This window comes from Chelonoidis abingdonii, chromosome 2 (genome assembly GCF_003597395.2).
Source record: "Chelonoidis abingdonii isolate Lonesome George chromosome 2, CheloAbing_2.0, whole genome shotgun sequence".
Classification (NCBI taxonomy): Eukaryota; Metazoa; Chordata; order Testudines; family Testudinidae; genus Chelonoidis; species Chelonoidis abingdonii.
The window spans coordinates 83322921-83340468 of record NC_133770.1 but is presented as its reverse complement, the minus strand read 5'-3'; the positions used below and the strand labels follow the sequence as shown (position 1 = coordinate 83340468).

The 17548-nt window shown below is 40.8% G+C and overlaps 1 protein-coding gene across 2 annotated transcripts in view; it reads left to right on the top strand.

Moving 5' to 3' along the window:
* Positions 1-17548, top strand: part of CPNE4 (copine 4) — a 464843-nt gene that overhangs the window by 429126 nt on the left and 18169 nt on the right. For both annotated transcript variants that reach the window (XM_032805885.2, XM_032805883.2), the window contains exon 12: positions 7793-7847. In XM_032805885.2, coding sequence (XP_032661776.1) covers positions 7793-7847 — 55 coding nt within the window. The remainder of the gene's footprint in view (positions 1-7792; positions 7848-17548) is intronic.

Sequence of the window (17548 nt, the reverse complement as noted above, 5' to 3'; positions counted from 1 at the left end):
TCACTTGATGATTACCTGTTCTGTTAATTCCCTCTGAAGCACCTGGCCTTGACCACTGTTGGAAGATAGGATACTGGGCTATATGGAACATTGGTCTGACCCAATGTGACCATTCTTATGTAAAAATTAATTATAATAATAAAAATGTTTAGTACAGAAACTTTCCAACATAATGACCTCCCAAGATAGCAACGATGTGAGATAACAACCTTAGCAAATAATGCATTTTAAAAATCTTGGCCTACTAGGAAACATATTTATATAATTTCTATTCCCAGTCACAAATCTAGCACTCTGGAGCAAAGTCACTAAAATGCAGTCCAACAAACAAATGTTTATTTAACATGCCCCTCACTTTTCCCTCCACCGCACCCCACTGACCGATATTGTCCTTGGTCAGTGGAGATTCACAGTTCAGAGGTGCTTTCATGTGAGTACACCTCCCAGGTGAGGAGCAAGAAGGCACCTTGCTCTTTTCTCCAGCTGCTCACTGTTTGCTCTGGCCACTGTTGTTTGTTGTGCCACCGTTCACTCCACCACTCTGTTGCCAATGGCCCTGCGCAGTCACCTTCTGCTGCCACCTGCCATGTGACCTCTGCGAGTTGGTCTCTTGAGGTTCTACCCAGCTCTCAGCGATTTCAGCTGAGCTCTCAGTGGGGGAACCTCGCTGCTAGTGCAGCCTGGGCCATCTCTTCCACAGAAATACTGTCACCACAGCAGGACTAAGCACTTAGACCTGGTTATCAGTGATTTCAGCTTCAGTGGTCACTTAGCAGAACAAAAGACTATCTATGGAGCCCAATCAGCTCTGTCTTTAAACAATGGAGAGGGACAGATCCCCACCCTCTCTCTTGATGCCCTTGGTCAGCACAGGCTAAGTACAGTTCTACTGCCCTTTACTCAAACAATAAGAACAACAACGTGTCATTCCCTCCTCCTCCCCTCTGCATTCAAGTGATTTGTAACCCAACCCCAGCCAAAATCTATCACTTGGGCAACACACCTCTGTTTGCTGGATACCTGGGTAAATTAGGTGTCAGTGTAAATACAATCTGGTCCTGAAGCCTGTCTCCCCAGCCCTAGCTCATCACTAGCTGTCAGGGAGAGCTCATTTAGACTTTGCTTACAAATCATCATTTGAAATGATTAGGTTGGCCAACATCACCAAAATGAACGCACTGACATTGTCATAAAAAACAACAGCTGTATAAGGAAGCTAGTCTATGTTCATACTTTTCAAATCTATTATACTTTTTCAGATACACGTTTTTATCATACGCTGATGTGCTTTTAAACTGTGTATTAATGTTTCAATTTTAATTCAAATTTCCAGTCACTAAATTGGCACATAATTATTTCACAAAACTGGGGAGGGGGGTGGGAGGGAAATTCAGGGGGAGTGTAGGGAAATCTCTGAATTGTGCCCAGCTCCTGTGCAGGACCATGAGAGGTGAAGAAGGCTACATGTTCCTGCCACCAGCTGCAGATGCTTGGAGCAATTGGACCCAACCTGACCCAAACCCATGTCATCATTATTTGGCCCTGTCAGATCATGCAGATCAGCCCTGGGTATCCTAACGCCAATTGTGATGAAGAACTGGAAATGTTAAAGTATTTCAAATGGTTGCTGTATTTTCTTTGGCACTACAGCTAATACCTTGTAAGCTGTTGTGATTCCATATTTATTGGCATCAAGACCTTCTGAGATAAGTACTTAACAATACACTCAGGAACATGATTCACTCATATGATTTAGGGATAAAATACTTAATTCAGCTCATTTTCTTCCAAGTCATGCCCTAAACATAAAAGATTACAGTTTTAATAGAGTTTAATGATGGTTCTCTCTTTTGCCTTTTTGCTCTTTTTATTGGTTTTTTAAAAAATTAAATGTGTAATAGGCATTCAGCCTTTAATTTGGCAATTTGAGTTGTCTGTTTAAGTGAGAACAATATTTGATATTATCATGGGAAAATTTACTGTAACAGAGAGAGTTCAAACAACGGGGAGCCCTTGTGGCACCTTAGAGACTAACAAATTTATTTGGGCATAAGCTTTCATGGGCTAGAGCCCACTTCATCAGATGCATGAAGTGAAAAATACAGGAGCAGGTATAAATACATGAAAGGATGGGGGTTGCTTTACCAAGTGTGAGATCAGTCTAACGAGATAAATCAATTAACAGCAGGCTACTAAGAGAGGAAAAATAACTTTTCAAGTGGTAAGAGAGTGGCCCATTACTGACAATTGACAAGAATGTGTGACTAACAGTAGGGAGAAATTAGTAATGGGGAAATTAAGTTTAGGTGAACACTTCAGTCTCTCTGGTCACTCAATAACAGACCTAAAAGTGGCAATTCTTCAGTGAAAAAACTTCAAAAACAGACTCCAACATGAAGCTGCAAAACTGGAATTAATTTGCAAACTGGATACCATCAGATTAGGCCTGAATAAAAACTGGGAGTGGATGGGTAATTACAAAACCTAAACTTAATTTCCCCATTACTAATTTTCCTAGAAGGGTCTCCTAAGCACATGCTTAACTAGAAGAAGTTGAAGTCAACGGAACTACCCACGTATTTCAAGTTAGCAGGTGTGCAAGTTGCTGAATTTCAGCCAAAGTACTTTCATTGATAAAAGTAAGCCAATAATAACCAAACGAACTGGATAGGTATTAGCCTCAATTTACAGATCGCTAACATGACACACAGACAGGTTAAAGGCAAAATTTCCCAATGTGATGCCTTAAAATTAGGTACTTAAATTTGTATTTAGATACTTCATAAAAGTAGCCTGATTTTCAGAGATCCTGAGCACAGATAGTTCTCAGTGACTTCCATGAATTTAGGAATGAAGGCATCACCAAACAAATGGTCCAGCTAATCCAATGTCTCAAGCAATGGCCAGTACCACTGGTTTCAGATGAGGGTTCATGTGACTTACCCAGGGGAGAAGTTTTGTCCTATGTCCCTTCAGGTAGCATTTGACTTCTGTCCTGAAGCATAAAGGTTTCTATATTTTGTAAGTTTTATTCAGTTAAATAAAACTGTGGATATTCTCCATATAAATGATTAATCCGTGGCTTCAGTGATAGCTTTTGTAAGGGAGTCCCACAGGTTAATGATGTGGTGTTTAAAAATATAACTCCTTTTATAAGTTTTTATTGTGTTGTCATCTAATTTCATTGGATATTGTAGTTCGCTTTCTCTTTACCATTCACAAATTTACAGAATGCTTTCATTTCCTTTCATTAGTCTCTTGTCGAAACTAAACAGTCCAAGTCATTTAAATATCTCTTCTCATTTTGGTCACCTGTCTCTGAACTCCTTCTAGTTTGTCTGTATTATTTTTTTTAATAAAGTGACAAGAATTGAATTCTGTGTTCAGGGTGAAGGTGTAGCATATTTTCAGGATTGTTTTTTATTTTGTCCTCTCTACAGCCTTATCTTTTGTTTGTTTCTTTTTTTAACCTCTGTTGTATATTAAGCAGATTTTTTTCATTGAGCTGTCTACAATGATTCTCAAGTCTTTTTTCTGAATGGTTAGTTTAGAACCCAGCAATTTTTGAGTAATTCATGTGATTCCTTTCCATGTGTGTTACCTTATATTTATCAACAACATTTCTGTTGAACCTGAGCCTTAACCCTGACTTTTCCTCTGACTCGAGACCAAACCTAAACCTAATCTAGATCTACTTGGTCAGTCTATAGTATCCGTAAGTGTTATGCATCTGTTTAGCAGAATAAAATATCAATAGTCATATCTCTGCACACAAATAAGAAGCATCACAATTATGGCAACGATTTAACCTACCAGGACAGCTTTGTAGTTGTCACTGGCTTCTCTAGTTTCCTCTTTACATGGATTAGAGCTCAAAATTCTCACTATGTGAAATTCAGACTCTCAAGACATGTTTCCAAAATGTGTGATCCTTGTCATAGCTGACCTTCATGTTGATTTTCTGTTATTCCCGGTGACATGTATTTTTTATAATATTTACCATCCCTGAAGTCAAATAATTCAGGATTTTGCAAATTACGCCTTGCTTTGAGTTTCAGAGGAGCTTTTCCTGCTATTTGTAGACTGGAAAACTGCAAAAAATATGAAGTGAACTTGGCAAGGTGTTCTTTCTTTGTAATTTTTTAGAATGGTTTTGTCCAAGGTAAGGTTTTCTAAGTAGTAGTAGTATTTATTTATCATTAACACTCCAGAGTCAGCCTTAGGTTTTGGGTAGCACCACTGTCTTTCCCTGCCTTTGCTGTCTCCTCTGATGTATTTGGCAGTGCTGTCCGTCATGATGTGGCTGGCAGTTTACATGTGTATGCCCAAAGCTCTTTGTGACAGAATAGGGAGTACAAACAATAGTACACTTCTGGCTGTATGTCTTCTTTTAGATGTGTTTATATGAAAAAGAAAAAATCATTACACCAGAGCCCACTCTTATCCAAACACTCTGCTGTAATGGTTTTTCTTCTTTTTCTTTTTTAGATAAATACATTTGAAAGAAGATGTGTGAGAGAGCCAGAGGTGTATTCTTGGGGCTCAGTAACACTCGGGGAAGCCCGCATCCTGCACTGTCCAGATGCCAAAACAACTCCTGACATAACTTAGAGCAGCTTCAGGCTTGTTCTAAATTATGTTACCAGCAGCTGCAGTGGTGGAATGCCATGCCCCGCTGCCCTCTGTCATGTCTCCTCCCCAGCCCTAACCCATCCCCTGTATCTAAAGGAATTTTTCTGAAGCCAAGGGAGCTCTCAGCGACCCCTTGGCAGCTTTTCTCCTGCTACGTTTCAGCAGGGCAGAGTAGCAGAAATGGAGCTGAGGATCAAGCCCAGAGTTTCCATATTGCACACAAAGCTGCAGGGGAAAGGATTAAAGGAAATGAGATGGTGATGAGATATAAAAGACGAGAAGTTTTTCAGCAATAATCATTTATCACCTTGATAAATTCCATTTCCCCTTTCATGTAGATATGCAGCATGTACACAATTGAAATACCTATTGTGGAGGGACATCACTGAAATCAAAATTAGATTTCTTTCTAAAAGATGTTTTCTAGTTTCATCACAAGTTTTGGGGTTTGATGCAGTAATTGCAGGGTGAAATTTTATGACTTGTATTATGCAGGAGGCCAGACTAGATGATCACAATGCTCCCTTCTAATCTTAAAATCTATTCAATCACAGCAATACAGGGTTTAATTTGATAAACCAGCCATGTTTAATCATTGATGTAACATAAAATTTTTCTCCCACTTTGCTGTCTCTTTGATTCTTATTTCTTAGCCTCTTAATGGGTAGTTGACTTCTAATTTGCATCTGTTATAAAGGGTTTCTCCACTTCCAGTAGTGTTTAATCAAAGGGAAGGCAATCAGGAGATGGTTGGCATAAATTTGCACTGCCCCCTTTGGTTATGACATCTCTTGGAATGAATATTTCATTACCATGCAAATGATTCATTGTCATATGGGACACAATATTACAGTCCCTCAGATTCAGACAACAAGTACATTTCATAGCAAGGCAGCAATTCATAAGAGCTTAGCCCTCAGGTGGGAACAACTTTTACTCACTACAGCCAAGCCATTGTTAGGCACCATTGATCTGGGCATGGTGACTTATTTCCACACCCCATTGTCAATCCCCCAAGCCAGGCAGTCCCCAGCGTCTAAGAGCTTTTAAAAAAAAATACTTCCAATTTGCTCCTGCTCCCAAATGATTGACCAGAAATACCATGGCACTTTTCAGGCAGGATGCTGATATAGTGTAGTGGGTGCTGATATATTTCTGAGAGTATGTCTGCAGTCATGAGTTAGTCACTAGATAATGTCAAGGACTGACCACAGAGCCAATTAAAAGTTCTGCCCCAAACTGTGCATTTTTGGAGGTTCCCAAGATAGTAACAGAAACTCAGCCTCTTGGGGAACCCTCCTGACTAGTCAGTGCAGTCTTCATGCAGAGGCAGCTGAATCCAAGTCAGCAAAGCACTGATGCATGTGTGTTAATGACTTCATTAGGACTTAAGACCTTGTTTAAAGTTAAATGTGTGTAAATGCTTTGCTGAATAGGGTGGATTTAAGAGAATTTTTAAGACTAAGCAGATGCCTAAGTGCTTTGCTAAAAGCAAGATGTCATCACAGTTTGTCATTTTCCATATACTATATGGAGAGAAAAGGGTCTATAGCATCTGCAAAGATGAGCTCTGTGAAGTAAGAAGGAAATCAGTGTCCATATAGTCTCCTGGTCTCCTGAATCAGGATCTCTCTGATCCAGATGATCAAACTGGAATGAAGAACGAGGTATCTCACTGTAACACTTGGAAGCAAATTTACCATGTCTTTAAATATACCAGCTCATCACCCAACCTACGTCTAATGTAAAATAAAATCTTTGAACAGATTTTAGTAAGCACCGGTCAGGTTACAGATGGAAACCCTCATGCAATCTGCAACTTGCTGTAGGTGAAATTTCTCCTTTTGTAATGTTGCTAGAAGACACTTCCCATCTGGACAGTTCTATGAACCCAAATCAAAACACCTTTAATTACACAATCCTCCCTTCACTAGACTATGTCATTGTGAGGAGGGTGATTTTGTCTCTTCTTATCTGGAAGAACTATGTTATAGATCTTACCTATATGAAATTTGTTTCTAAAATACTGGAAGGAACCCAAGCTACCCTCAAACACGGGGCAGAAAACAGAATAGGACTACACTTACCGTGCTCTGTGTCTGTTTCCCCATTCTGGGATGCTCCAAGACAATTTTACTCCTCCAGTTAGTCTCAATCTCCAAAAACATTAGCTTTTTCACCTGACACTCCTCCCCTGTCTCTTTCTGCACTTCACAATACACTGTCTTACTTCTCTTTTCTCTTCCCCCTCTCTGCTTCCTGTCTCCCATTTCTCTTGTCACAAACCTCTTTCATTTATACTTTCTCTCCATCATAGAGGTTGTGCTGTTTCCGCTATGAAACAGATATTCCTACTAGTCTTAAATATAGTCATTACTGATTTATTCTGGGGTTTTTTCAATTGGTCTCACATGATGGAATCTCCATTTTTCTTTCTATTAGGTATGGGCTGTGTGATGGGGAAGTGCATTTTTATGTTATGCTAAATTTATTTCAGTGTGCTATGCTTCATGGAGGTATCCTGCTGGATCTGGATCGGAGGCAGGGAGGAGAGAAAGAGAGAGCAATAACTAGCAGTTCATTACGCGTGGCAACAATGACCAGCAAAAGGCAGGCAGCCACCAGCTGTAGAAATAAGGGAGGAATTGCTAGAGTTGGGAGCATCTGAGAAGTTGTAGACTCCGTCCAGCAAAGATTTACTAACAGTATACATGGTGAATAGTACCAGTAGAATCAATGGGGCTATTTGTAGTGCATAAGGTTAACCACATTCTTAAATCTTTCCAGGATCAGGACCTTGATCAGCAACCCATTACAGTAGGCATATCAAATAACAGGACATAATCGGAAAAGAAAACCAAACGGCATGTCAGAATATAGAGTATAACAGTCTGTCTCAGAGAAAAGTGTCAGGAATCTAGTAATGTCTGTGTTTCAGGATGCTCTGATAAATACAAACAGGAATCTAAATATGAGAGTAAAGGGTGACATTTCTTGCAAACATAAACAATGGTGGCCAAATGACATGTATGATCTAGCAGCCTTTTCTGGGCTCTTCTGCTTTGTCACCTTTTTCATGGACCAATATGAAGGAATAAATATTTAGTGGAACAATGTACATTTCTTGGTGAAAAAAAAAACTTTTTTATTTTATTTTCAGTGATAAAATGTTCCCAGCCTTTGGTTTTGGAGCCAGGATACCACCGGAATATAAAGTAGGTGTACAGGTGAATCTTTCTAATTTCCATGGTTTATATGGCACAACGTATTGCTGTTGGTGAGATGGTTTATCTTTGGGGAAAATAGTTCCCTCAACTTGTTTCATTCTGATGGCTTTCTGCTCAAGATAGTACCTCATTACATACACAATTCTAAGAGTCAGTTCAAAATTAATGATGTTACATCAAAAATAATGTAATGGCATTTACACACACACCTTTTTTTTATGAGGTTGACATGAGGATGTCTCTGCCTTATCTTTCCAGGTTCAGATTAGGTTTTGAGGAATATTTGAGAGAAATATTTTGGAACCATTAAAAACTTTTTAAGGTCTGATATCACAGAACCAACATTTGGAAGATTCACTTTAACGTTGGGGCTGGTGCTGATGCTTTCAGAGGATGAGATTAAGCTGACAGTGTTGCTGAAAATAATGGTCTTAGTAATGCTCTAAGTTGTGGAAATTTTGTGTGTCCAAGGGACTGTCATCAGTGCAAGGAATGGAATGCAAGAAAATATCCATGTTAGAAAGAAGTGGTACCCATGTGAAAAGAGTGAGGACTAGATTGATATTGAGGCTAGAAGAGGTGAGCATAAGAAAATAAAATCTGCAGGGAGGATAATAGAGTCAGAAAGATACCTGGAGAGGAGTGACATCTGAGAACAAAGAGACAGCAGTCCAAATTCTGTGTTGCTTGTGTAAAGTGGTGTGGAGAGTAACCAAACGATGTTCCTGAGATGATGATAAACACAAAACTACCTAATGATTCTGCACTGGTTTAAATCAGGTGCAGTCTAGGAGGAACACACCTTGTGAAGCCAAAGCCTCAAAGCCTACACAGCAGATTTCTTCTCAGCATAGTATCATTGCATTGTACCCCACGCAGATGGAGGAAGGACAAATTGTGACAGTGCCATTAGGATTCAGTTGTATAGAGCACAAACCAAAGGTCTGATTCACTATCCACTGAAGTCAGTGAGAGTACTTCCATTGGCTTCTATGAGCACTGGATCCAGCCCAAAGTGTGCAGTGCATTGGCAAACAGCAAAATGCATCACAAAAGGCATGCTTACCTGAGAGGCTACTGTGTTACTCTGCTGGCTGCAATTCCTTGACAAGATGTCTCATGGTGATAGTACATTATAATTGGCAGCATGAAGTTCTTCTCCTTTTCCAGCAGAAATAATCAGCCTGCAGATTTTGATGGTGGTGCCAGTCTGACCAGCATATTGGCAACATAGTACGTCTGTTACCACTCAGTAACAGATTACCTGACTCTCAAAGGGGTCAGAGGTGCTGTAGGAAAGACAGACACACCATCCTGGAGTGATTTCCTAGCTAGGCAAAATCGTTGTTTGCACACTCCTCTTGAAAACCATACAAGCAAACACTCATAATAAAGTTGTGGACTTACACTGAATATCGCAACTCAGGGCACATAGGAAGTCTCAAATGCAGTAGCAAGAGCTACCCTTGTGGTGGTAAGGAATTGGCCTCATGGGACTTAAGCAATGTGTGATGGGGTGTCCACCCTATACAGGGTTGAAAAGAGTAAAGGTGGCCAGGCAGGCCTATTAACTTCATGGGGTGCACCTGAAGGAGGAGCCAGGGAACATGCCACTAATTAGAAGGAGGCTCAGCTGGGCAGGAACAAGCTGGGGTCAGTATAAAGCCTAGGTCGAGTGAGCAGCAAGGTGGTTACAGGAAGGCAGGGAAGTATGCTGCAGTTAGTCCCTGAGTGGAGAGAGATGGTAGGCTGGCAACCCTAAGGGAAACAGCAACAAGGGATCAGACCATGCAGAGATCTTGGCTGCTTGTCGTAGGGTCCCTGGGCTGAAACCCAATGTAGAGCATGCGTCTGGATTCCCTTACCAGCCACTGGGGAATGGCAAGGGTGCTGGAACACTAGACAGACAGCAGATTAGGGAGAACTGTGAATTCCTCAAAAGGGAAGGACCTTAGTGACCTGACCAGAAGAGACTGCAGATCTGGGATTTATCTGTGGGGGCTACAGACCAAGACAGGACACAGGAGGACACCGCCAGAGGGAGAGTGCAAGCCTGGCAGAGCTAATTCCCAGGACAGTCAGAAGGAGACGCCTCTAGCAGTGCGAAGACCCTGTGACACAATGACAGATAAGAACCGTCACAAAAAGGAGATGGAGATGGGTTCAGGAGACGTCATTTTAAACCTGCAAATTCAATTTCTTGTAAATTGAGTGTATGCCTGGGCAAAGGAGGCCACAAAGCACACAGACTTTCAAATGAAAAAACAAAGGACCAAAGTAACATCTGCAATCTGCTGAATGGGAAAGTGTCATAGAGATGATGGAGTTACAATGGTGTGACCTCAAATAATCAAATGAAAACCCGAGGAAAAGAATAACCAAGCTACAGCAACAGATGGGGGACCTGCAACCAACTTGGTTTGAGCTTCCACAAAAGAGAGACCCCCATCAACACTATGCTGAGCAAATAACTGTTCAGGAAGGAGGAAATCAGTTTAACTATGTGAGTATATGTCTGTAAATCTTAACTGGCACGTGAATGTACAGCTGAAAATTATGTTAATAATAGTCAACATGGCTGTTCAGTCCGTCCTACTGATTTTCTGCATGTCTGTATGCAATAGCTATGTTCTCACATAGACTATGTCACCTGCTGTTGCTCCCAGCTTTGTTTTAACTCCTTTTCTAAATTAGTTAAAATCAGTGTCCCCTGGGAAGTAGGAAATAGGTCTCACAATGGATACATTAATAAGGGTTATTGTGGGAAAAGGGACATATGTCTACATTGTAATTAGACACTTGTGGCCAGCCTGTGTCAGCTCACTCGGGCTAGGGGGCTTGAGCTAAGGGGCTGTTTAATTGCACTGCACACGTTCGCTGTGGAACCCTCCCACCTCACAGGGTCCTGGAGCCTCCTGCCCCAGCCAGAAAGTCTACACTGCAGTTAAACAGCCCCTTAGCCTGTGCCTTGTAAGACCATGAGCATGGGCAAGCCATGAGTTTTTAATTGCAGTGTAGACGTACCCCAAGTTGCAAGATATTCCTCAGGAATTGTCTCACATGGGAGAATCCACATCAGTGGTAACTGTGAGACAACATGAGGTCCAAATAGGAGCCAACTAATCACTGTGCAGTTACAAAATAAGAGAGAACCAGAGCAATATAGCTGTTAAAAGCAGTGAAGAAGGTAAAAGTACAAAGTGCAGGTCTTATTTATGTAAAATAGAAAAACGTCCCATAGCTTACTATTAAACTTGCATTAGGGTTTATAAAGTAGTCACTGAACATTTCATTAATATTCATAATCAGTTGTATGCCATTTACATGCAATTTGGCCATAACCTGGAAAAACTCTGGGTCAGTGTCTCATGAGTGCACTGTATCATTATATCAGAGGGGTAGCCGTGTTAGTCTGGATCTGACATGCATCCAACGAAGTGGGTATTCACCCATGAAAGCTCATGCTCCGGTACATCTGTTAGTCTATAAGGTGCCACAGGACTCTTTGCTGCTGTGTCATTATAGTTTTCAGAAGAATTTATATAGGCCTAAGTGCTGGACAGTTCAGACTTTTTCAGTACATGTTGGGCTTCTCTTAGTAGTTAGGGATTGATGTAGGAAGGTAATAGTCTGTTGTTGGCTTCAATATATTCCATCCTATTCATCACCTCCTAACCTCTTCCTATAGGCTGCATTAAGTGCAATGCCCAACATGCTAACTATTGTTCTTTATCGGCAAAATGCATCTTCGATTTCCAGACCTGTGTGGGCTGGGAAGCATGTCTCTCCCACCAGCAGAAGTTGGTCCAATAAAGATATTCCCTCCCCCACCTTGTCTCTCTTCCACTTCAGATTGACAGTGTGGAGCAATGGCAATGTGCATCTCCACAGGCAGTTCAGAACCTTTTTGAGTGTGAGCTCTTTTAAAAACATGCTTCTGTACACAATGTCTACAGTATTTCCCTTGCGTGAACACCTCTGTTGTGCCACATTGACTGATATTTTTCCATACTTCAGCTCCAAATGAAAATGCTCAGATTTGATTCTTTTCCCACTAGCAGCTAAAGAATTTGAACAGCTGTTTCTGGGGTGGGACAAGAAATCCTTCGGAACTGAAATAGTGACAAGTGGTGCACACATCATTCCTCATAAGCTCCAGCAGTGCCATCTGATGTTTTGCTGTATGATAATTCTTCTCTTCATCAGTTTGCCCTCCAACCCAAGTTAGCTAGCACTGTAACTGAGAGAACACCAATTGCTCAGACTTGGACTAGAATAGGCCTGTCAGACACCTACCTCTCTGAAAGTGACAGTTCTGTCAGACAGTTCTGAAGTGTCAGACAATTCTGCTGTGTGACTGGTAGATGAACCCCAAGATAGCAATGATCTTTATCAAGTGGAGCTAGGTATTGCTGCTACAGCTGAGCAAAAGCAGTCAGATCTCTCAGAGACTGAAGAAGCTTCATACCGCCTTCCCAGAGCAGAACACACAAGTTGGAGCACATACAAGTTATCCCAAGGCAATATGCTATACTGATCACCCATGTCTTGAATAGTGCTTATATAGAGTACTCATAAAAGAAGAACAGGGAATGGCAAACAGTATGGATTTAGAGGATGAGGAGGAAAACCGCAATGAGGAGGATGAGGAAGCGGGGCATACTGACCAAACTTGTCTTTTAGAAGACATGACACAGAGCAGTGGTCGCAAACTACACACCACCATAAAAGACATTGTTAAAATAGAAAAGGAGCAGTTAAAATTGTGTCAGCTCCCTGAGAAGAGAATTGCCAAAAGTTAGAGCACTTACTTAAAAAATAAATAGAGACAGATGCCTGAACAGCCATGTGTAAGGAGCTGCATATAGAATGCTGTTTAGTTTTTTTAAAACTCTCCATTACTCCTGAGAGAGATACTAACTTCTCTAATGAAACATCCCAGCTGTGTATGTTGTGAAGACTGTAGGAGAAAACTTTGCTGTAATCACAGGACCGAAAACATATTTAGGATTCTGCACCTTTAGGCTATGGTAAGCATGAACCTGACCATACTTCTCCTGTTAGTAGCCACCCATGACCTTGAAAAATGAGTACACCAATGGCATTTCCAACCTTTTAGAAGCTGGGATAAAATGTGCCCAAAATTACAAATAAAGCCTACTAAATGCAGACATGGCAGACCAATGAAGAAAGGAAGATCCTACCATCGTGAGTCTAAATTCCTTTATCATCTGGTTGCTGGCTATGGAAACTGTGCAAGATGCTCTTTAGTAATCTATAAAATAATTTTTAAAAAATTGACAAGCTTTGCCAAGCAGAAATGCTTTTATCCAGAGTTGCATGCAGTGCAACTGCCAGACTATTATATTATTAAGCACACTGGAAATAATAACTTTTGATTGATGATTCCATGCATTTGACAATGTCTCAAGAGTTTGCAAAATATGATGCATTTCTGGAATTGAAATTTCATTTTTAGTCTGTCGGTGGCTTAATATTGTTCATTCATACGTGAGTGTAAAACATTGTGCATCTCAGTATTTATGTTTATATGCACCCAGTACATTATTGTTCATGCACCCTTGACAAATTGTATTTGAATAAGTAATAAAGCATGTTCCTAACCTTCACTGAATTTGTCAAATCATTTTGTCAGGCAATCCAAGTGCTATCAGCATTGTTGTTGCAAGAAATTAGTGAAATGTTCAAAGTGCTGTATTCCTTGTGCAGAATCTGTGCAAAGTGCTGTCTGTAGCTGTCAGGCCAAGTTGCACATCAGCAATTATTAGTCTTTAGTTCGTTTATATGATATTGCTCTGGACTGTGCATCACATCTTGTTAGTGAAACCTGTGCTTAGCTACTGTCTTGCACAGTTTGCAGTGCTGAGTCAGTTACCCAATGGCTTGAGAAAGAAAATAGTTGGCAAATCAGTACTTCATGATCAGTCCCTACGTTGTGCACTTGTCTTTTAAAAATGAGCCAAGGTCTTTTCAGTACTTTTGCAAGAGTACACATCTTTGAAACAACCCATTGGCGTATGGGCTAAGGAACTCCTCATTATGGCACAATGACTAGAGCTGGATAGGAATTTTTCAATTAAATTTTTTTCATCTGAAAATGCCAGTTTGTCAAAACTGAAATTGTTCACTGGAAAGGGTCAGTTTGACTAATTTCCTATTTCACATAATTTTTTTAAAAAGTTTCAAAATTGTCAAAATATTCCATTTTGACATTTTCAAAGGAAAAGCTCAAAGGTGCCTGTAGCTCCAGCCCTGGAGTTGGTGCCTATACAAGGAGCCGCATATTAACTTCTGAAGAGCCGCATATGGCTCCAGAGCCACAGGTTGGCCACCCCTGCTCTAGGAGATATGGTTATAACCAAACTGTAAATAATGGTCCTTTACCAGGTGCCTCAGAGAGTTTATTTTGTGCAGCAAACTAAGAAATACCAGGCTAATGTTATGTAACCATCACTGATGCTCTGATGAAGTTCTCTCTCTGGGAGTAGAATTTATTTTCTGGAGCAGAAAACCTTACAGGTGCTCATATGGTTGGAACTATTTATGCATTGTCAGTAATTATTCCGTGACACTCCTTGGCTACATTTAGTGCAGGTGGAATGTACCAGTGTGCTGCTTCTTTGCAGAGTTTAATGTACCACGTAGTCAATGTTTCACATGTAAGTAAATTAATACTGTACTCATCCTTTACGTGTGGGAGTTCGTGGCATTTAGAGTTACCTTGCTCTGTCACATTTTGACCCATTTGACCCCATTAGAGCAGATCACAATATCACGCCTACTTCTGAACAGCCAACTGGCATTACTACTTTCCACAAGGTACAATTGCATGAAGCATTTCCCAAAGTGTGTTGAACGTGCACTCCTGCCACCAGGTTACCAATTCAGAAGAGCTATTGAATGGTAGTGCATGACTATCCTGTTGTTCCATGTGGAACACCATCTAGTGCATCATTTCATGGAGCTCAAACATCAGAACCAGGTTTTCTGAGACCTTTCAGCCTGATAACCCAGCTCATGTTAAATTTAAAAAAAAAAACCAACACATACTTATTGCAGTATGCTGAAAATAGGCGCAGCTGAGGCCTGATCCAGAGCCCATTGAAGTTAGTGGAAAGACATTGATTGACTTGAAGGAGCTTTAGATCAAGCCCCTGGTGTATTGCAGAGGGGTTTTCAACATACAGCAAATCCTGCCTAATAGGAGTCCAAATCAAGATTTGCAAAGCCTGTCACCTCTATAGAAGTCATAGCTAATCTGGTCCCTTTTGTATCTTGCCCCCTCCCCTTAGGAGATGCTTCTAAAGCCAGTGTCTGTTCTTATATACACACACCTCCTTCTCTCTCAACTCAGTAGAGTTGGACCTATGGAAAATTAAGAGCAGATATCGGCTGTGAAATCGCAATAGCAATTTGAGTGAACAGTGATTATTCTGTCTTCCCTATAAATACATACGATATGGTTCTATATTACAGAGTATGGAATGTAAATAGTCTGTAACTTTGCATCACATGAAAAATATGAATCAGTTACTGATATCAGTGCAAAACGATAGTACTTCTACCTACCATAAACTGGTAAATCCTATATGCCCATATGTTGTTTGAGCGCATATGTCATAATACTTCACCTATCACATTTTTTGGTTGCTTGCTGTCATAAACAACTCTACGTTGACTATACCAGTTAGCCTTCATATTAAATTACTCAAGATTTATTGATTTTCTCCCATTTTCTCATAGACACTCCTTGTTTCATGTAAAAAGCTTGCTTAAATGTCACAGGACCTTCTCTTATCACTCTTCTATTAGTATCTATATTATTTTAATGCTGAAAAGCTCCAGGCAGGGATTTAGGCCCCACTGTGCTCAGTACACTACACACAAACAACCAAAAGATGGTCCCTCATCCAAAAAGCTTACAGTCTAGGCTTACAGTCTAAGCCTATATGACAAGAGATGACAGGCAGTACAACAAACAGACACAGGAACACAAGGTAACAGTAAAATTTTGCAGTGAACAGAGGAGAAACAAACAGAGGGATTTTGCCTGGGGGGAGAGCCCACACAGTGTTTTGCCTTTCAGACTTCTGCAAGCAGTAAATACATCATCGAAGGAGGCATTACATTACAAGGTAGGAAATCTGGATAGTGAGGGATCAGCTGTCATGACTTGCTTGGGATGTGCCATGTTTGTCTTTCTCCTGGAGGATAGAAATGACTTTGCAGACTACGTGGCTCTGGGAAGAAGGATAAAAGAGTTTGAGGAGCAAGTGATGTTCTCTTCCATCCTCCCAGTTGAAGGAAAAGGCCCAGGCAGAGACAGTCAAATCATGGAAGTAAATGCGTGGCTACACAAGTGGTGTTGGCAAGAGAGCTTTGGCTTCTTTGACAATGAACTGATGTTCCAGGAAAGCAGATTCCAGTGCTGGGTTAGCCTTCATTATCAACTACTGGGAAGAGTATCTCTGGACATCGTCTGGCCCACCTGAGCAGGAGAGCTTTAAACTAGGTTCTATGGAGAATGGTGACAAAAATCGGGCCAATGCGCATCTACACTCAAGTAATGAAGACAAGGAGAGGGGGCTAATTTCTGGAGCAGGGTCTAGAAATCACAACTGCATTAAAAAGGCATTAAGAAAACCAACAGGGCAATCTGCAAAATATCTTTGATGCCTATATACAAATGCAAGGAGTATGGGGAACAAGCAGGATGAACTGAAAGCCCTGGTATATGAAGAAAATTATAACTTAATTGGCATCACAGAGACCTGGTGGAAAATTCCCATAATTTGAGTGATGTGATCAGCAATCACATATCAGTGATGTGTAGGTTATCACCAGAGATACTGTAGAGAGGAAGATCCTGAGAGCAGCATTTCTCAAAGTGTCCTTGGAGGGGCAGGAAGGCCAAAACAGGGGTACATGGAATGTGTATACATTGGATGTGGGGACAACTGGTTTCCTTTTCCTGAAGGGGGCTTAGTTTTCAAAAGTTTGGGAAAAGCTACCTGAGAGACAACCATCACTGGCCTTCCATAGGTGGTGCCTTTCTTGCTGGAAACCAGGACTTGGCCATTAAAACAATCTCACACCTGTGCATTATTCCTGATGGTCCATTGCTGAGAGAATTTGAAGAGGTGTCAAATGCTTGTATCTTCATCATATTTCCTGCCCCTTATTTAGGGTAGATTCTGCCACCCTTACTTACACTGAATAATCCCTTACTCCGCAAGTAGTCTCACTGAACAAAATGGGGCTGCTCTTGAAATAAAACACCACTCAGTGTGAGTAAGGATGGCAGAATATAATATCTGTTGCGCTGACAATATTCTTCCTCTAATTATCATGCACATTTGCTAGATTTGTGGTTTCCTCATTAGCCTAACCTAGTCAATAAGTATTTCTGAAATAAGCACATGGACCTTGGTGCTGCAGCACTGAACCAGATGAATGATGTTAATCACGATGATCTGTCAGCCACAAAGACGTATGCAGTGTCATGGAACTATTTGATTTGCAGTTATTTTACTATACTTTCAGCTACTTTAGGGATTAGGAAAATTAGGACCCAGAAACAGTGAATAGCCATAGCATTGAACAAATGAAACAGTAGTACGTGTCTACTGTGATCCTTTTATCTTTTTGCAGAGACCTAGCTAGTAAAG